We start from the raw sequence: 22,887 nt of genomic DNA, 5'->3' as shown, positions 1-22,887 counted from the left end.
AAATTTGTCTTCCCAGCTGAAAGGATTAATACCTAAGATTTTTGATCTATCCTCTTCATATTCAAATTTGGCAATGAAAAAACCCTTGGCAGAAGGAAAGATGTTAACTGAACCTTTTATGATCGGTTCCCAGCTTTGAGAAATCCAAGTGTGCAGCTGAGGAAGGCTTGGCCAGAAACCCCGAAACCTGCAAATCAAACCATGAGCTTCAAACACAGAGGAAGTGTGGATGATCTCCATATCAGTATCATCAGACACCTTGAAAACCAAAGGTTTGCATACAGTAACAGCCACAGGCCCCAAGCCACAGGCATCCCGATCAGCAGCAGAGGGCACTGGAAGCACTGTATCTCCAACCTTAGAGGAAACCCCCGCAAAGCCCCCAATCACAGCTCCAGACGAAACCCCCGTAGAACCCCCATTCACGACACCAGGTGAAACCCCTGCAGAGCCAAGCAAAGCAGCCTCACCAGCCATTAAAGGGGGAACAGGGAGCTAGACAGTTGGTTTCGTTGCAGCAGACTACCTTAGGGCAACAACGGCGGCAAACACAGGCAGCCTTAGGGCAGCAGCAGCAGGCATCGCAGCGGCAGACACAGGCGGCCTTAGGGCAGCGGCAGCAAATAACATGGTGCTAACTCTAGGTTTTTTCTAGCTAGAAATGTTAACACTTCTTGTACCTAGAGTTAGTTTTCACAATGATTTACAATTAATTGGTTGTCAGAGCTTGTTCTTTTGCTTGCATTGTCTTTGTGTACTTGTGCTAGCATTGAAGGTTGTGTTGAGTTGTATTTGGCCCCTACTATGTCTTGTGGTGATCCGCGTTGAGTAGTTCCATTTGGAAGATGTGTTTTCAGGCCAACTAGTTAAGGGCTACACCTTACCTTGTTGTTGACTTTAGGGTTTGTGCACCAACATGTGTGATATTTGGGGTTGCATTGGAAGATGTATTAAGTTGTTTTAAGTCCACCCTATCTCCTAGTTTGTACCGCTTTCACCAAAATCATGTTTTTGAGGCCGACTTATTAGGGTCATTGCTTGTCTCCTATTATGACCGACCTAATTAATGTTCACTTTGTTTGTGGAGGACATATATAGAAGATCAAATCAATCTAGATTGGTGTATATTGTGAAATATGTAAGGCTAAGGTAGTAAGAGTAGTAAAAATTTTGGAGTTGAATTGTTCAACGGTTGCTTGAGGCAACATGTTAAGAGCACTTACATTCTAAGGAGACTGACAAAGGTTGTGATGTTAAAGGCTTATGCATTGTAAATCATTTATTCATGGATCTTGCTCTGAGATTGTGAATCTCTTTGACAAGTCCTTTTGTATCTTTCCTTAAGATAGTGTGCCTTAGTAGCAAGTCCTTTTTAGAAGTAGTGTGCTTCATATTTTGTGAGATTGCTCTCACTATGTTTTTTCCCTTCTTGGTTTTTCCACATAAATTCAATGTTCTCTTGTGCATTAGTGTTCATTGTTTAATCTTCCATTGCTATTGTTCATATTAAGGATATTGAATTTGAATTGTGCTAGGAGTTTAAGTTTTGTTCAAGACTGATTCATCCCCCTACTCTCAGTCTTTGTGTATGTTCAACAAACATTCTCTACCTCAAAAACCATCTACCAAGTGTCAAGCTTGGTGCTCCATCCAATGGCACTCAACAATATCTCCTTAGTCATTTAGCTAATCTCAAACACTACTACAAATAATAGCATTGCTCCACACAACTAAATCCATCAAAATAAAGCCCTTTTAAGTACTACTTCCAATACTAATTGAAGCTTGATAGGGTCTCATATCACTTAGAGAACTCTAGACACTATTTTAGGATGGCTTGCAAGCATTCAAAACGTTTGCAAAACTACAAGGAAGCATGTAGCTATGGACAACGACGACATGAACCATACAAGTTATCTTACAACATGAACACCTAAAACTCTTATATAGGCCACCATGCAGCATTCAAAACGTTTGCAAAACTACAAGGAAGCATGTAGCTATGGACAACGACGACATGAACCATACAAGTTATCTTACAACATGAACACCTAAAACTCTTATATAGGCCACCATGCAGCTAAAAGAGAACATGTACAACACAAAAAATGTTGGGATTGATTCCTCAACTTTACAACTTCCAAATTTCACTCACAATCAAACACCTTCTACAAAAGGAGAGGATGAAAAGAGAGATCAAATTTTTATAGTAGTTTGAACCTTTTGATGTGAGAAAAGCGTGAACAATGATCCATATAATATAATGAGTTACCCTTGACAAAAAAAGCATGTCCTAGGTAATCTTAAGTATGCTAGTATAAAAAGGGACTTAATACTCAATAAATTATTTTAAAGGTAAATACGTTTTTACTCTAGCACCCTTCTTAAGTGCAACTTTGCAAGAAGTTAAAACCTATAATGGCATATGCATAAAAAAAGGGTCTTGATAACTAGGTTTGATGAGACATCCATGTACAAATGAAAAACTATCGTAATTAGAGAAAAGGAGAAAAACTCATGGACATCTCCTCTCCAAAAGAAAGAAAAACATGAAAAAGTGAAAACGAGCCCCCACAAACTAATTCCATTACAGATACAATAGGTATCCATTTGAATAGAAAAGAAAACCTACAAAGGACTAAGAAGCCTTCAAAACAATCTCCCAAAAGGAATAGAAACATGAAGAAGAATAGGAGGAACACCATTGAAACATGAATAAGGTGCAAACAACTACTTAAAAATGACTATTATAGTATTGAAACTAAATAATATCCTTTAAAACAAGATGATGATTGGGACCATGAAGACAAATCTACATGAGTGACCCCAATGACACTTCTCAATCAACACAAAGTATACTGCACGTTAAAAATGTAGGTGCCAATAGTCTCAAGAATGTTGATCAACTAAGATTGGAAGGTTGCCTCCACAAACAACAACATAAGAATCTTTATATGGTATACGTCTAGTCTCACCAAAATCCATGGAAAACCAACCACCACATTTGCCTAGCATATTGCAACAAAAACCAGATACAAAGGTCACTCCACATTGAAACCAAGGAAGCATTAGCACCAATAGCATGACGTCCCCATAATGCTAACAACGTCAAAACATACACAAGATAGTACCTACAACTAAAAAAACGTGTTACAAAATAAAGCACATGTATGAAGGAAGACAAGACTAATTGCATATAATAAAGTGCACACAACAAACCCACCATAACACTTTATAAAGCAATGAGTACAAAAAAGGCACAATATAATATACAAGATATCTAAAAGATGTACAATATGTAACACTTAATCTCAATATGTTTATAAATGAAGATGCATTCAATAGATGTTTATAGTGACTAAGAAGGATTATATTGTGAAATGCATATAGATTAACTAAAATGAAATCATCTCATATAAACAAAAGTTTTCTAAGTGCCAAAATAACTAATTAATCAACCAAAATGTGAAATAATGACAAACTAAATAAAAGGTACTATAGGTTCTAGAAATAGTTCATATAAAATTATGAAGAGCTTTGAATTACTTTTCCAACATTGTAAGTATCACAAAAATCAGAGATCTAAGAAAATAGTTGAGCTTGAGATTCAAGAATAAATATCTAACTTCAATAGGTGATAAATTGTACCAAGAGAAAAGTCTAATAAAAATATCACTAGAAATTTCTTGGAACCAACTTTTCAATAATATCTAATTTATAAAAAAATCAAACTCTATATATAAAAGATAAAAAAATTCGTAAAAATGCTCTTTTAGGCCTCAAAGCAAAAAATAAGTCCTATATAGGAACCTACTCACCCATGTGAGTAAAAGTTGAGATTTTTTCGCATGTTACAAACAAGGTCCTAGTCGTCCATGTGACCAATGACCTAGACCATGGGGGCTAGCACACAAAATAAAATAAAATAAAATTATTTTAAATATTAAAAGACCAATAATATATACAGTTGTACCTTCTAGGTATGAAAATTAGAAGTGAAAATCAAGAAAGTATGAAAATTAAGGCAACTAAAAAATTAAGATAAACTCACAAAATAATGGCCTGAGAATTGAGGTGGTCATACAACTATATGGATTCCATATGACTAGGTTTTTCTAGCATAATATTTGAAACTTCAAAAAAGAATTCAATTAGTTTTTGACTCGTATCTTATCATACCTTATAAGAAAAAAGAGGTTTTGATGTCTTTATAACACAATTGTGATGTTTGTTTTGCTACAAGATGTGTCATATGAATATTCAAGATCAAATCTATGGAAAAAAGGGTAGAGAATCACAGATCTAAAGATCTGACACAATATTGGAGTTGAATCTTCAACCCTACAACTCACAAAAATCTCAAGAACGAAAAAAGCAATAGAATTTTAATAATAGCCTGAGCTCTATTGATGCAAGAAAAGGCATAAATAATAATCGATACAATACAATGAAAGCCTAACTGGGGATTAAATTAGATCATGACATGATGTCCTAATCTTATAACTTGAACAAAAAACTGCATGACAAAAATAAGCTTATATATGCTAGTGTAAAAAGGACCTAATAATCAATTAATTACCTAGGTAATTACCTTTTCGCTCTAACACAAAACACTTGTTACTCCACTAAATGTGAGTTGGGAGTAGTAACCCTACTTGCAATACATCAATGATTCAAAAAAATTAATACAAGGTTCTCTTCTAATGTAATGTCCCCACTTTGAAATACTAGTTAATGGTAAATAATTCTAATAAATTAAAATTAAAATATACAAGTATAATTAAATTTAATTAAGTTAATGAATGGTCAAAAGACATTAAATGAAAAGTTGTGACTCCCTCAAACATGAGATATAAAAGGGAGAAGAGAACCTCGTTTCAAAGGGATAATTTGAGAATCAAAATTGCAAATCAGATTTAAAATAAGAAGTGCATATTTGATTGTAAAAGGTTGTGCCCCTTTCAAAGGGCAAAAATAATGAAGAGTAGAACTCCTTCAAAGGGTGCTAATGGTGAAATGGCGTGTCTCTTACCAAAGGGCATACATGATGAAGAGGTGTGACCCCTCCCTCACATTGAGAGATATAAAGGAAAGGAATCAAAGCATCCAATGAGAACACCATTGATCAAATCAGATCAGAATTGCTATTAAGTTACAGGCAGTAACAACCTTGTCCTTGGTGGTGGTATGCATGAGGATTCCATTAATGAAGAAACCACAAGGAGTACACCAATATTATAGGTAGGTTATTCAATAAGCAACAACAAGAAGTGGTATGAATATGTAATGAAGTTCCATGCTCATGTGAAATGATTAGAACAATTTTAATATGCAAACATCTATATATATTTTTACGATGAATATCAATACATAATATAACAATATGAAGAATTTAAATATCCATAATATAATAAACACAAATACAAAATGAATAGGTTATGTTTCAATAGGTTTAGATATTCATAGTGATTGTGTAAATGGCTCGATGTCTATATCTATGAATTGGTAATGGATATCAAATAGTCCTTGAAGAAGAGAGCATAAAAGGAAAGATCAAATCTGCAAATTATTAAGACAAGGCAATACTCTAGGTTTTTCTATTCAAGAGATAAAGGTATTCACTCTCTAACCCCCCTTATTGGTTGAGAATTGTAATCTAGGGAAAACTAGGGCATTTTACAAAAGGGGACATTACATCTAATACCTTGTGTCGAGAAGAAGTGCTTCCATCTTATGTATAGAACAAGTATTTTATATTATCTAGCAAGCTATTATTGAACCAAAGATTGCTTAGTTCACCTAATGACTTATTTACCAAGGCCTTTTTATGGAAAATAATTAATTGATTTTGATGTTTCAAACCACACATAACCTTTTTGTGGACAATTTGAGATGGTCAAACATGTGCTTTTGTTATGCATCATGTGCATATTATTTTGGCACGTATTTATTATTTCAGCAGGCTTTTTCAAGTAGAGCCCTTCACCTACATAATGTTCTCCTAGGCGATGGGGCTAAATTTCTAACTAAATTTGCATATATGTTAGTCTTACTTGGCTAAATTTCTAACTAAATTTGCATATATGTTAGTCTTACTTTTAAATTAGAGATTCCATTTAGCATATGGAAGCATAGAATTGCTACTATTTTCATTCCACTTAATGGCTCTCTTAAACTTCCACAAATGATTCTCTCACCCACTAGTTGGGTAATGGTTGCCACTTGAAATGGTCCAACACTCTTTTTTGTTCTCTCAATAATGTGGATGTGCCTCTCATAGATACAAAAGTTTCCTTGTGCTCTTACTATCTCACCACAACAAAATGACACATCCTTCACCAAATGTTCTTGACTCATAGCCACATGAGCAAGAGAATCAAAATAATGCTCCCTATATGGGAGTTTATTGCTGACGGAAAAAGACTTCTTGATGGAAGTCAAACTATAACCCAAATGATGAAGACCGTGTTCAAGATTTATAGCTTTAGTAGATTAGTCTTTATTTAATGATGTTTCAACTATTCTTTTGAGATAAATTCTATCCTTTTGAATGTTAACTCTTGTTATGGTGGCTGTTTCCTTTTGAAACATGATCTCATTTTGTTCACCGTTTTTTGTGGACAACATGTATGTGTTTTCCTTTAATAGATAAATCCATTTTATCACAAGAAAATTAAACTTTTTTCATGAATTGACAACCACTCATTCCTTTAAATATTTTTCACAGAAGTAATATGCGATTGTGAGAATTACTTGTGTACATTTTCCACTATAGTTGTAGGTGAAATTTGCTATTCATGAAAAAATAGCAAACATCAATTCTTGTGTGTCATTTTGTGATGAAAGAAATATTTGTAAGATATTAAGAAAAATGTGGAGTATTTGTGGTCACTATCTATCCAAGAACAACATCTTTATAGCCTTTTATACATGATCCAATAGTTCATAAAAACAATCAATTATTTTTTAATTTTATAAAAATACCCAAATATTGATGTTTGTTTTTCTGAATGTTGCTGGTGAAATTTGTGCACCTTGTGGTACATATTTCAATTTAATGAATTGAAAAAATACTAGATAGTTTTAAAAGCAAAAAATGAAACACAAAATATAAAACAAAACAAAAGTAGCAAAAATATTTCAATTTTTCCAAAATGTCTTATGCAAATTAAAGATGAGAAGGTTGCCCAATTATAAAAATTTGAATTTAAACAACACCATATAGTTTTAAATTTTTAAATGCAATCTACAATTCAAATTTCTAAAATTGTAAACCCACCTACTTCAAGTGACCACTTTACATTGAAGTGACCACTTTACAAATTAGGAAAGCAATAATATAAATATAATAATTAAAACATGAGAAAAATTATGTGTAATCTTTCCTTATTTTTAACTTTAAAATCAATAATCTTTGTGTTTTTTACATATAAATATATGGTAAGTTGTTATTTCACATTGTTAAAATTAGTTGTTATTTCACATTGTTAAAATTATCATAATTTAACAATTAACAATTAACAACTACAAATTCTTCAACACAATATAAATATATGGTCATTATTTCACATTGTTAAAATTATCATAATTTAACAATTAACAACTACAAATTCTTCAAAACAAAACATCATATATTTAAGGAAATCGGAAGAATTAACAACCACAAATTTTGTTGAAAAAATGTATCTTTAGTTTCTTAATGACTATAGATAAGAAATGATAAGGCCAACCCAATACTAAGACAAAGGGAGGCAAGCTGGAAAACGTGAGAACTAAAGAGAGGATCTGCAAGATTTCATTGAGCTACATAAAAGTTTCTATAAAGTGGAGCCACATGCTGCAAAAGCTTTACAGAAATTGTAACTAGTCCCTATGTCTATGGTTTTTTCTCTGTTCTATTTGTAACTTCACTTGAACTTTGATTCATTGTGTATTTTTTTATTATAAATAGCTGCTCTTTGACTGATGTTTTCTTGTAATTAGGTTTAAGATCTCTACAAACCAATTCACTCATAAATTAAAAATCTTAGATAAGAATTCAATTTTTTTTTCAAGAATAAAGTTGAATAGAATATGCTCATTAATTTCAATATATTGTAATAAAGGTTCGTATTAATTAAGCTAATTCTCTAATTTTGCCTTTTTTAAATGGTAAAGGTGGGCTTTTGAAATGACCCAAACCCTTGAACAAAGACTAGAAAAGACTTAACATTAGAGCCCATTTAACTACACAAAAATTATAAACAAAGACATCCATGTACAAAACACCAAGGCTGAGAAAACAACCAAAACACTAAACTAACAACTGTGTATTGTTGAGACTAATATCTATGAGAGTAGAACAAACAACACTCAAGAAACCATGAAACCTCCAATTTTACTTCTTGACAAGCTACTTGAAGTCATGAAGCTCCACAATATCCTCCCTTCCCTCTACAAATCATTGTTTGGAATGGATTTCATTACTATTATATCTCCATTTTCTTAACTTTTACCCCTAAATCACATATATCTCCATTTTCTTAACTTTTACCCCTAAATCACATATATCTCCATTTTCTTAACTTTTACCCCTAAATCAAGAAATCATTACTCTCGCATAGGAACAATCTCTAATTTGCTTTATATCTAATGGGGGAGGATGCAACCTAAACTACACAAAATGTTACAAAGAACAAAGAACTAGTTTGCCTTCTTCAATATCTTTGTTCTTATTAGAGTCCCTTATTTGCTTATATACTCCAAGGTCTAATTCTTCCAATTTTCTTTTCTCCTCACATGATGATGGAGGGTTAAATGAAGGTCAATCATTCCTAATGGGGTCAATAGCTCCTTCTACCAAGAATGGCATGCCCGAACCATCACAAGTACCTGCCCCCTTCCTACAAACTTGTTCTAAAATTCTCAAAACCCGAGTCTCTCTACCTTAGGTCTCAGAAACAAGATAGAGATTAATGCTTAACTTACCTTCTCTAGGCCAAGCCCTATATTTAGAAGGGCCAACCTCCCCATGTTAAGGATTGAACTCTGTCAATACTAATGTCAGCCTCTTTTAGTAACTTGAACACTTATTTATTTTCCAATTTGGGGCTTACTACTTTATCCTTCAACTAATATGAGGCAATCATTCCCTCCTTTGCTTGAAGTAAACTTAGCTCATTTTTTCCCTTCTTTTTCTTAACCTTTTCATTCATCCTATTGAATAGACAATTTCTAGCTAAGTAGCCAAAATTGTTCCACTTCATGCAAACAACAAAAAATTCGTTGTGCACAATCCATTGCAACCAATTGCCATATTTTGATGATAAGGTGACAAGCAAAGGAAGATCCTTATCCAATTCAATGTTTGTGTAGAATTTTCCTTAAATTAGGTGCTTGTTAGATTTGATCACTACATCAAAAGCTATGAGATAATCAAATGATTTAGCTATTCCAATCATCACTTCATCTTCCCAAAACTCTAATGGCAAATCCAAATGCCTAACCCAAGCAAGGACCATATGATGTTCTCTACAAGATCAAAACCCAATATCCATGTTCTTAGAAGAGCCCCACATTACCCAAAAACTGAGGACCTCCCAAAAGGGGCATGACATAATCCTCATGATTAGAAAAATAAAACAAGAAAAACAATTAGCCATAGTACAAATCTTAATTAGCCAAGTTGTTTCTATTTTCTATAAGCCCATCTTCTAACAACATCTATGTTAGGTATAGATCCTAGAAAATTTCCAACAAGAAAATATCTTGGTCTTATGGAGGATCTTTAAGCTACAAAATTAAGGACCCCAAGATGGATGTCCTAGTTATCCAAAACAAGAACTAGAATGCAAGACAAAGACAAGTTTAAACAACACTTACCTTGATCAACTTCTGGAATTTTATTCCCTTCACCAAAAATGGTGGACCCAAATTTGTTAGTCCCCACACCAAAACCATAAGAGGAAGCCATGTCAAGGACCCTAATGTTGTCAACCACTCTTTGACACCTTACACTTTGAGCCAAGACAATGGTATCTAGCTTTCTCAAATAAAACATACTTAGAATGCTACAACAAAAAATTCACTAAGCATTTAAGGGATAAAAAGGACACCATTCCCATTCATATGCAACTACTACACATAGATGTCAAACACAACCTTAGAAATACCATTAGTGTTCTTAGGGGTCCCAACATGATGTTCAAATTCATTATTAGCACCATTAGTAGGTTTGTGAAATGAAAGAAGGAAACCAAGTTTTAATACTTTCTTGAACCCTACCATATCAATTTTTATTTTTTTGGCAACAAATAAGGGCCCTACAAAATAGTCAAAATGATGTTGGACAATCAAAGAGAGACTAGTCAGCAAGCTAAAAACCATCCTCTACAAACTCCAAAATGCAGCCCTAAGAAACTAAGCTTTTAAAACAACCTCTACCTCTTGCCTTATTCCACAAACTCCTCCCAATAGACCCATCGTCCTTGTGCCTAGAAGAAGCTTGAAGCCAAAGATCTAGTAGCTTCTTGTCATCCTCAATGAAAATATCACCCCCCTCTTCATCTACATCATTATTATCATCTTCTCAGTCATCCTCTATTAGAAATCTTTGACGAACACACAGTTATACTTAGAGGCGCAACGAAACACTATAACAATTCTCTTTACTTTTTCAAACTTAATACCATAAGCATATCAATTTCACAATAATAACAATATAAGATGCAATAACTACGCAACAAAAGGAGAACACGAGATTTGCATAAAAACTTTTGCAAGAGAAAACCACACGGGCAAAATATTGCTTTTATTAATCTTCTTTGTACAAATTTTGTAGGCTCCAACCCTTAAAAAACTTTGGTTTTTCCAATTTGTACACACCAACCTACTAGAGGCACCAACCTCACCAATAGGAAGCACCAAATTCCACAACTAAACAAGATCCTGGTATATTGTTTCTTCAACAGATGATGAATATTATGATGATATCATTAATCTTCATCACCAGATCTGCATTCTATTCTTCTTCTCAAAACTTCATATATTTTTATTCCCCAATCTACTATAAATTTTATTGCATATCTGCTCAAAACTCTCTTCACAAGTCTGCTATAATTTCTCTCTCATATCTCCTCCTGATCTGCTTATATTTCTAATATATATCTGCTCCAATATGCTTTATAAATATGCTCAATTATGCCTCCTAAATCTGCTATAATCTCTCTTAGATCTCCTTCACAAAATCTGATTTTGACAAATCTTCTACCATATTCTCTTCATAACAATCTTCTGGTGTATGGCAGATCTATTTATTTTTCTTATACACACTCGTATGCGTTTCACAAACTCCTTAATATAACTTACCAAGAAGGATGTCATTATGAATGAACACATCCTCTCGTAATGATGTCTATTTTGCTAACACAAAATTATTTATTCTTGATCGTTGCCTAATCATAAGTGTTGTCTTTTAAACTTAATCGCTGCTCTTATAGTGGCTATTTAAAACAACCAATACCTTTTCATCAAGCACTGCCTTTTGACATGTTGTTGCTGCCTTTTGATATGTAACCGCTGCTTTTGTGTTTATTACATTGGTCGCTTACGATAAATCAATATTAACAATCAAACAACTCTACTTTATATATTGATCGTTGTTCTTCACATTTAAATGTTTCTATCCAAAATCTCATTGCCTCTTTAATATATTACTACTGCGTATTATATGAGCCATCTTGGAGAATCGACTATTTAAGGAATCAGCCACTGTAGTCGGCAGATTATACCAAATTGTTTATAAATAAATCTTGTTAGCTGAAGTGTTTTATGTGTAAGTATTAGTCGGCTACGTTATGGAATGATGTTTAATTGTTCCCAACTAGTAGTTGTGCTTGGCAGTTCCTGGCAATTTAAAATCTTAAGCAACCGCAGGATACTATTATTTTACAGATTGCGTACTGGAATAATTGATCGATCTTTCTAACTATATTGTATTTGGCATTGTCATGTTTTGATATTCTATGTTCTGTAAGTGATATTTCCATTCACTGTGTAATAAATATTGTTACCCTATCCGCGTAAACAGCCTTGTATGAATTCTTATAATATGTATATGTCTTCACACATATATAATCAAGATATTTCAGCTTCAATGGCTCTTTGTCTTGGGCATCAACAAAATCGGCTAGCTTAATCATGTCTTCAAACATCCTTGCATCACAAAGAAACATATTCTTCTATCTTCAAACCTTACTCTATTTAACTTTGTCAGTGTCCTCCAATTCATTTGCACCGTCTTCATCTTTAGCAAACTCATCTTCAAAGTAGTCAAGAGTAGAGAGGGCAGCACCATGACATCATCTCCATCTTGATAAAGCAGATTTGTTTTGCATAATCATGCTCATGATGGCATCTAATAATAGCCTTATCTTCATCTCCAAGATTCTCATCATTTTCAAAAAATTATTTGTCCAAGAACATATTGATTTTTCCCACTTGGCTCGTAAGTTACCAATCTGTCTTTTGATTGGTGCCCTGTGGCCTTTTATAATTTTCTTGATGTAGACATAGATCTTACTTGATATCAATGATAATGATGGCAACTATTTCGTCTATCAATCTTCAATCTATGAACTCCTTGATATCAATGACAATCAAACCAACAATCTCACTCATACACCTTCAACATCAATGATAACAATCTTGCCCATACCTTTTGACATCATTTACAATATTCTAACAAACTTGAGCTAGAAGTGTTCTTTTCTCATTCTCTAATGAGTTTTTTACAACATAAGACAGTTGTTCATATTTTTCGAGAGTTAATTATATTCCTAAAATTAATTTTCTTGCAAAATAATTGTTGACAAGAATTTTCTTAACTATTTATCTATAATTCCAAAAAACAATTTCCTTCAAATAAACAACCGCTAATTCTAAATTTGTTATTCACAAGCTGAGCATAATTGCTTAGATTTGACAACTACTTTTGCGATCAAGTTCTTACTTAGCAGTTCTCCTTTTTTTTCATGTGAAGACACCCTAAAACTAACAGCCACAAATTTGTTTTATTTCTAAGTGTGAAATAATTGTGACTATCGGATGGCCAAATAAACTTTTGACTAGTTTTTAAAAAAAGTTAACAAGTGCTTAGAGAATTGAATATGATGTATATAATCAAAATTATCTAGTGAGTAGTTCAACTATGTGATAGGAGTTCTTAAGACATGAAAATTCTCGTATGCATTGTATCATCAAGGTTTAAAACTAGTTATGCTCACAAGGGTTATGTTCACCTAGGTCAACCCCCTTTTCAGATCCAACTTTATGGCTTTGAGCAAATGATGGAAGACAATATGCATAGACTTGTAGATGGCCTATCTAATTTTGATGCAAACAATTGTTTCATTTTTACCTCCAAATCAAAATGTTTCTAGGAAGAAAACTCATTTTTGCCCTATATGTTCTATTATTCAGCCTTATGAATTTAGTTACACGTTGAATGTCATTAAATACCAAGATATAGCAATAAGTCACACAATGATGTTCCAAGTTGGCTCAAAACAGCGAGCGAAAAAGGGCAGAAAAGTTATGGTTTGAATAATATTTTTTTTAACTTACGGTCAATTCCCACCCCAGTTAGGATCGATCTCAAGGCACTCGGGATTAATCTAGATAGAGAAGTGTTTCTTTCGAGGTAGGGATGAAATGTGTGGATATAAGTGCAAATGTAGTCTAATATATATTGTGTAAACGGTGAATGTGTCAGAATGAGTGCAAATAAATATGAGATAAGGTTGAATGCATACAAATAGGTGCAATTAAGGATGGAGCTGATAGGGAAAGGTATCAAGTTGTGAGCCAAATTTGCACAGGTGTGTCATTTGTCAATATGTAATTGTATAAGTCATTGCATCAAAATGGGTCAAAAACTAAATTGGTATTGGCATGAGTATGCTAATTTCATCATTAGCATAAGATCTGCTAATGATCTCCCTTTAAGTAGTAAAAGAACAGTTCCTGAAATTGACATATTTCTAAAATATATGTTCCAATGCAAGGGACAGTAACCTTAAAGAAAAATCTAAACCTACATGCAAATTTTTTTGCTCATAGAGGTTAGCCCACAATGTCAATTTTTGAAAAAATATTTTTAATCCAATTATATTTCGCTGGCAAAAGATGGCATTAAAACATAGCAATTCCAAATGAAATCAATTACAACTAGACTTTAAAACTGAGAACCAAAAGTAAAAAGAGTATAAGATGGCACATGGTCTGTAGCCTCATACAGCCCTTCTTTATGCACAAAAGTCTTAAATAAATTTTAAAGGTTTGGAAATCAATTTGATGTGTTTAATGTACAAATGTTTTATCATATGTTTACAGTTTATGTGCACTTCTTATGATCAGTACTTCGGTAGGAGACAACATAAGACTCCCGTTTCAATTGTCAAAATTCCAAAATTCCTGGATTTCAACATGCATGACAAATACCATCTAATACAGCAACTTAAAGGTATATTAACAAACTATTTTAAGGTACTTCACATTACAATTAATAATGAAAACCCATGATTGTGCTTGATTTCTGACGGCATTTTTAATCACCTTTCATCTTTGCCAGATAAAAATTATGAATTATTCAATGCCATGTAACCAAAGGGTTTGAAAGGTAAATTACCATCAGCAAGGATGAATTGATAAAATATTCCAAATAGGAATTTTGTCTATCGGCACCTCTAATGGCATTGGAATACGAGATATTCTTGATACACAGTCGAATCTAGATATTCCCATGATTAGACATATATAGGTTGATTAGGTCACTTCTACTGCTTAGCTAAAATTGACATCAATAGAAACTTTCAGCCACTATACCCTCACGAGGAGCATTTGTAAGAAAAAATGAAATACAACTACTGAGATGAAATGTACAGCACAAGTCAAAAGAATTAGAGAATGTAACAAGAGATTATACCATTGAGGAAGAGCATCATCAATTATTGAGATGAGGTGAATGGAGCACGTGGTAAAATAGATTGACTTAATCTCTCTTCATCCTCCAAAAGTTTATATGGGTCAATGTAGGTAGGAGCTGCCACTTGTTTGTTGCCAGCATGTATGAAGGTTGGTCCAAAATACTGCATCAAGAGCATGTTCAGCACAGTTACATTCATAAATGGATAATGAAATTGAACTTTGCGAAGGATTTAGACAGGATTAGACATGAACATGCAAAAAAGACTACATTAAATTTGAAAAAGGAACCATTCCAATTACATAATGAAAAAAAAATGGCTAAGCATTGTCCTCTAAATAAAATTGAGTAGAAAATAAATATTTAAAACTGGAAACCTTTTTCTTAAAAGTTAGATGCTCATACTTCCAAAGAAATGAATAGTCATTGGAGACGAAGAACATGGCTTTAATAGCTGAAATAAATCATAATCAAATAATAAATGTCATGTGCTAGGATCCGTGCATTCTACAAGTTTGACTTTCAATCTTGTCTTTATACATTTCTGTCAAAACCAACAGTTTGGTGACTTCAATTAAACTGAAAAGAACATAGTTTTTTAAACTGTATCTTGGGATATAATATTATTTTTTTAATGTAATATGATGAAGCTAACGTACAAGAAACTATATAATCATCACAATACCATGGTAGAGCATCTGAAGCAACGTTAATAACAGTTGAAGAGTATATACAAAGCCATATTGCAGTCATCATGAGGTTTTCTGCAATTTGTTATACCTCAGGATTTAGCTTGGCTGGCTACTAGTTTTGTTTCCATTCACCTTCTCTGCATAACATCTTGAGTTGTAATAGGTCTTTTTCCCAGTTTCTATAGGGTATATTCCTTGTTATGCTTTTGTGCTTCTACATTTAGATAATGCATCATCATTCGTTACATTATTTTTAGGTACTAATATTTGTATGCACTACTATTAAAGCCACTTTTATTTGATGGCTCTCTGATGTTTTTCTAAAAAATGTATTATACAAAGGTTATTGGCCTTCTGCCCAAATACTGTTATTTTCAATTTGAAGGTTCAGAGGTTCCAGTATGGGGAGGGATTGGTGTGCAGATTTGGTAAAAAGAACTTGGGTTGGGTTCATTATTGGATTTGTCCATATAAAATAAATAAATATTTGTAGCCTAAAAGAAGGGAAAACTCTAGAACACCACATAGCATCATATAATAAAGAAAACCACCAAAAAAAAATACTACTTCAATATCAAGCTCAAATGTCATAATAAAATATTCATTGTTCAATATTACATAATAATGTCAACAATCAGCACCATATGGATCTTCAAAAAGATCATCATCATAATTGACATTAGATGATGTACGTAGATTACAAGAACCACAAGAAGTGCCATTAGCACTCACAATAAGCAGTGCCACTAACACTTGCACAAAAATTATGATCACTATTTGGCTCCTTCAATGTAGCATGTTGTGAAGTGAAAGCATCCAAAATCAGGATGCTCTGGGTCTATATCCCACATTTTTTGTCACTTTCCTTGTACTCATTTTGTTTGTGCAAAACAAGGCAAAATTTACAATGCATGTACACTAACTGATTTGCCTTTCTTGAATGTAATTAGTTGCACATTGTCAAGTAGACAAACGAGTATGTGCTCCAATTCTTCTCAAATGTAGATGAACTAGAAAACTATTGAGATATTCACAATGTGAATGGTAGAACAATTCATCAAATTATGAGGGGAAGCTCCTTGGGATCTAACCAAATCTAAAAATCTACATCTAAAATTACTACTTGACTATGTTTTTTCCCTAAATGCAATACCGGACTATCAATAGTCAAGACTGCAGAGAAATTTTAAGATTTAGAGAGGACTAATCACCCAAGCATGAACAAACACAGCTTCCTACAAGTCAAATCGGAGAGTGATATTAGGTGCAAATAAAGCTTAAATTGAATAACAATAACTGACTACTAGCTAAATCAAAGATCAATGAATCAACATGAACACAAGATATGACTTAATAAATGATTATCACATGATTCCATGAAATCAATTGCTAAAGAAACAAACGAAGTTAATTCAATGAACAAGAAGCATAAACACAAAGTCTAGTGAAGCTACTCAATTCAATTGACTTGATGGAATTACAAACACAAGGTGCATGAATTCCACATAAGCTTCTGCAGCATAGACTTTACAGCAACTTATATACATTTATTCACTACATAAAACATAAAGACTCGACTTCAATCCTTCTAATGATGATTTTTGCAGCACAAATATGTCCTCCACCATCCTCCATATTATGTGTTCCTCACACACATTTATGGCCCCCAGCAGTAGCTTCCTGGGCTCAAAATAATAATAAAATAATGCCTTCAAAGTTGCACTTTAAAGCAACACAATCCTTATCCATCAAAAATCTAAGTTGCTGATTCAGGTATGGGTTCAAGTACAGGGACCGAAATCTAGCACGGCTGTACGGCAATTTTTTTTCCTTGGGTATAGATATAAATACCTATAAGAACTGTGGTACTCATAAAATTTAAATCCATAATTGTAAATAAATAGAATATTTAAATACCTCATAATATCATATTCATAATTTGCAAAACTGATAATACTCAAGTCTCAAAATGTCATCACAATGAAAATTCAAATTACAATCCATATATAATATTCATATTTTTCTTCATCAAAAGCATCAAGAAAATTTGGTTCAGCTTCATTTGAACCACAATCCATTGGCTTGCCACTCCCACTAGCTATGTCAAGTGCAAAAGTTGCCTCATCTATAGAAACTTGGGCAAGTTGTGCAACTGTAGCATCTAAATCAGCACACTCAAGGGCTGAATCCCACCTCATTGTATTCAGGTTTCTTATGTGACAAGAGACGAAGGTTGAATGTATGTAGACCAAGTCCTCTGGCTTTTTTGCACCAAAACAGTTGTGCTTGACCCAGTGGATGGAGGAGTATGTACTCCAATTCCGCTCAGCTAAAGAACTTGAAACCAACTGAGTTTGCATACAACATTTAGTATTTAATTTTAAAATTCAAGAATCAAAACTCAAAAGTCGAAACATAAATTATGAAATAAAAATAATTTATAATAATAGATAGCATCAAATAAAAAATGATAAAAATAAAAAAATAAAAAGATACTTGGGAGAGAATTAAATTGCAAGAGGCTGCAAGAAAACAGAGCCTTGACCATGTAGATACCACAACTCATTAGCACTTATCCTATATTTGTCATAAAGAACAGAAACACAAGTTTTTGAAGCTCTGAAGTGGCCAAACTCGCTCAAGACAATATTTTGGATTTCTTCATCTGTATATATCTTTCTAAATGCAGCCTTATAGCTAGCAACCTCCCCATCTTTATATGGTGCCACCCTCCTCCACTATGAAAGTACCTTTACTTGGGAGGGAATTTAAATTGCAAGAGGCTGCAAGAAAATGGAGCCTTGACCATGTAGATACCACCACTCATCAGCACTTATCCTATATTTGCCATGAAGAACAAAAACACGAGTTTTTGAAACTATGAATTGGCCAAACTCACTTAAGACAATACTTTGTATTTCTTCATCTGTATATATCTTTCTAAATGTGACTTATAGCCAGCAACCTCCCCATCTCTATGTGGTGCCACCCTCCTCAACTATGAAAGTACCTCTTTGCTATAGTACTTCGGTGACAAATAAAAAGCTAAGAGATGTAAGGGGTTGGTCATCTTGTTGCAATGGTCAACAATATTTCTTTTGCACAATTTTGAAAAATGCTTTTGTTAAGTTATATTCCTTGGCCTCTGTTATTGCTCTTATCTTCTCCACCATGGAGTCCATGCCATCATAAATTTCACCCAAACATGGGAAAACAATATCAACATACCTAATTATGCTCATGATGAGCTCAATGAAATTCAAAAAATATTCCACATGAGACCACCACTCATCATCTAGGATCAATGCTCTTACTTTATCGGCTCTTTTGTGCTTAATTACCTCCACACACTCCACAAGCCATTGATGACCATATAGCTCAAGGGCTCTCCCTTTTTCACAAGTTGTCTTATGATTGTGAGATGGAAATCATGTTTTGGCAACCAAACATGGTATACAAAAATACATGTCACATATCAACAATAAAAACATAAAAATACAAAATAGAAAATATATATTAAAAAAAATGTAAATTACCTTCAACATCCAACTTGGAGGCCCTAAATATAGCTTGTGATGTATGATTATTAGTCACAAACATATGAATCTCCTCAACATCCACGTAGACTTGTTTGACCCATTCAATTTGTGTGCCAATCTTTTGCAATAATAAATTGAGTGATTGGATTGCACATTGAGTCCAAAAAATGTGACTATATGTAGCCTCCACTATAGACCCAACTGCCCTACAATTTTTAGCATTGTCCATTATGACTTCGACAACATTTTAGGCCCCACCAAGTCAATGGATTCTATGAGGATATTGGCAATCAAACTTGCATCTTTTTCTTGCCCCTCACAATCCACTGAATTCAAAAACATTGCCCCTTTAGGCGACACTGCTATAACACTGATCAATGGTCTATTTTTTGCAATCTTTCCATCCATTAGAAATGATGGAAACACCTATTTTGAGCTATGTATCCTTGATCACTCTCAACGATGTCCCTACTAAAGCTTTCTCATTTGCCGATAAGGTGAATTGCAGCTTTTCATACAAGGGACTAACATAATAAGGAGTTGTATTGCAAAGGTTATTCACCATATCCCGCCAATAAGGTGATCTAACAATGTTGAAAGGAAGCCCACTGCCATAAATGCAACAAGCAATACTCTGATCCGCAACGTCTTTGATTTCATTTTTGAAAGCCTTGTCCAATGGGCCTTTTTTTTGTGAGATACAAACATTCTCTTCAAAAGATGGTGGCATTGGCATGAATGGATGTGGACCAGCTGGTTGTGTGAAGCTATAGGATGAGCAATATTCTTTGATTTGTTACTTTTCAAGTCGGCATCCTCTTGTTCTTTAATATAAGCCAATGTTAGATCCTAAGGCAACCCTTTGATATTTTGCCCCTTAAAAGCTTTTATTCCTTGTAAAGAGATGGCACATAAGTAAGATTTCACCTAAAAATATGAGCTCATATAGTCTATGTTACAATGGTTACACTACCAGAGAAAACTCCCACCACCAAAAATTCGTTTAATCATTGTTGTATATTGCCAAAGAGGCGACGCTGCATTAATTTGTCCTCGATAGTGAGAGGCTTACGAGAAGTTGTCACACTTGACTTCTGAAATTTTATTTTAACCCTCTTCTTGTTCTTATTAAATCTTTTCAAGTTACTCTCTATATCAATAGCCATGGCATAAGTTTCCCTCAATGTTTGAGGGTTCTTGTCTCATAAGTAGTAGCCCAATTTTGAAATTTTGAATCAAATGCTCCACAATATAGAACAAGGACCATAGATTCACTTGGCCTCACATGGGGAGGCACTTTTCTCGTCATCAAAATAAACCTATTGTTGAAATCAGCAACTATCTCATTAACCTCTTTCTTGATAGTAGTTAGCTCATGGATTGGAAACATTGGATTAACACTTTCTCCATACTGTAGTTAAAAGACCCTCATAAATTCGTCCCACAAGTCTATAATGCTATTTGGAACACTTTTATACCATTCTTTTGCACTTTCTTCCAATGACTACACAAAGAACTTCATCATGACATTCTATTTCCTATTCATTTGTCACATCAATGAAATGCCTCAAGTGGTCCTTGAAGAAACATGCACATTTAAACTAGGAGGATTGGTATAAGTTTATTTTTACTTTTTCTCACTTAAACCGTAAGCATATCAATTGCACAATATCAACAAAGAATGCAACAATTACGTAACACAAAAACCTACACACATAAGAGACACCAGATTTTACATGGAAACCTTTACGAGAGAAAACCACGGCAAAATATTGCATGTATAAATCTTCTTACAAATTTCGTAGCTCCAGCCCACAGGAGACACCAATCCCCTCTTGATGATCCGTAGGCACCAACCCATTGGAGACACCAATCTCCACCAAAGCACCAACCCAGCTAGAGACACCGATCTCCTTGAATTTGAGAGGCACCAACCTCTTTGAACAGAATCTTAGATATCTTGAATTAAATCCCCTCAAAACTCTCCCTTAAGACTGCCTTTAATCTGCTATAATTCTGTCCTTTCAGATCTGCTCTTAATTCAGCATATAGATCTGCTATAAATCATCTTTTAAATCTGCTCATATATCTTCTCAAGATCTGCTCATACACACCCTTAAAGTCTGCTTATACACATCCTTAAGGTCTGCTCATAAAATATGATTTTAATAACTTCAGATCTGCTTATAAATCTGCTAATGAGATGGAAAGACATTGCATTAAAACTTGCTTTTCACATCTCCTCTTAAACTTATTTTATACCTGATCTAACATACCCCTTCACCAAGAAATGTGACTCTTTAAGAAAGTTGGCCCAAAACAGAAACAATTTATTTTTATTTAATTCATTTGCTTGCCCAAGATGGGCACTCATCTCTAGGAGGCTGGCCCTCTTGTGAATATTTTATTTTGATTTTAAATGCTACAAAAGTGGGTGCAACACTTGAAAAGGTCAACCCATAGTATAAAAAATATTTTATTTATTTTTGACAAAGCTTGGCGACTTTCAACGCCAAGGCATCGGACTAAATCTGTCATTGAGCACTAATGACAGACCAATGGCAATCATCGGCACCTCAACGGTCATTACTCACTGCAGAGCATATGCGATGCTTACGTCTGAGTTGAGAGGCTCGGTAATCGACTTTTGCCTACACTTAGATTTCTCAATCTGCAAATTACTTTGATTGAACTCCCTCAAAAGCACAGGATCTACCTTCAAGCGGTTAGGCTCTATAGAAGGAACCCGCTCTGATACCATGTTGATTTTATGGTAGTGCTCGTTAACCACAGGCAATCATTAGATCTATTGCCTTCCCAACCATAGACGATAAGCTCTTAGCGTCACCCCCGAGCACACTACATGTCCTTCATGTTATTTAATTCATCTCTATTGATGCAATCATGACCTTGCATATATATGAATCAATACCTCCTAATAGACCTCAAGTCGGCCATATACTTTTGGCGCCAAGGATAGGATCAGAACTATATATTACAAGTTACATATGAGTCTCCCTTAGTTGCAAGTTACATTTAACTTAATCATAAATTACACACAAGTGGTTTGCCCAAATAGGGCCTGCCCCAAATTAGACTCATACAACTGAGATATCCAAATGCCAAGGGCGACAGGCCACTTGGAATTTTGTGCACTAGGTCTGTTAAAGTGGATCAGATTTATATATAGGTAATTTTAAATTATAATGTAATAATTATGCACAGTAGTTGTAACTGAAGATCACACAATGTTCTATATAATATTGCAGGTCGCTGATGTATGCACAAAATATCAACTGCTGTAAGTACAAGAATATCGACTGCTGTAAGTGCAATGATATCGACTGCTCCTGCTTTCACCACGATACCGACTGCACTTGTTATCATAACAGCTTCGTATATTCAGCATCAAATGGAATAGGGTTGAGATATATATACACTCTCGGTGGTCCACATAGAGTCACGGCTATATGTGGAATCAACATGATTCCACATAGAGTCACGGCTCTATGTGGAATCGACATGATTCCACATAGAGTCGTGACTCCTATGTGGAGGAATGACCATTGGTAACCAATGGTAAACATACGCAATGTTTAAACAATTGGTAATCAGTATAATTAGTCACCGATACTATGACTTAACAAACAACTTTTAATCATCACTCTTGACAATCGATATACAACATAAACAA

The 22,887-nt window shown here is 34.0% G+C and overlaps 1 protein-coding gene across 6 annotated transcripts in view; it reads right to left on the bottom strand.

The window, feature by feature from the left end:
- Positions 1-2,734: 2,734 nt before the first annotated feature.
- LOC131077626 (uncharacterized) overlaps positions 2,735-22,887 on the bottom strand; it is a 127,184-nt gene continuing 107,031 nt past the window's right edge. Inside the window, exons 4-5 of one of the 6 annotated variants that reach the window (XM_058015163.2) lie at positions 14,963-15,125; positions 2,735-3,008 (exon numbers count right to left, since the gene is read on the bottom strand). In XM_058015163.2, the coding sequence (XP_057871146.1) occupies positions 14,985-15,125 (141 nt within the window). In that variant the 3' untranslated portion in view covers positions 2,735-3,008; positions 14,963-14,984. Of the gene's footprint in view, positions 3,138-3,712; positions 3,904-14,297; positions 14,825-14,962; positions 15,126-22,887 lie in introns of those variants that run through there. The other 5 variants (XM_058015162.2, XM_058015161.2, XM_058015159.2 and 2 more) reach the window with 5 other exon arrangements.

This window comes from Cryptomeria japonica, chromosome 6, assembly GCF_030272615.1.
Source record: "Cryptomeria japonica chromosome 6, Sugi_1.0, whole genome shotgun sequence".
NCBI lineage: Eukaryota > Viridiplantae > Streptophyta > Pinopsida > Cupressales > Cupressaceae > Cryptomeria > Cryptomeria japonica.
This window is presented reverse-complemented; position numbering and strand designations above follow the sequence as displayed.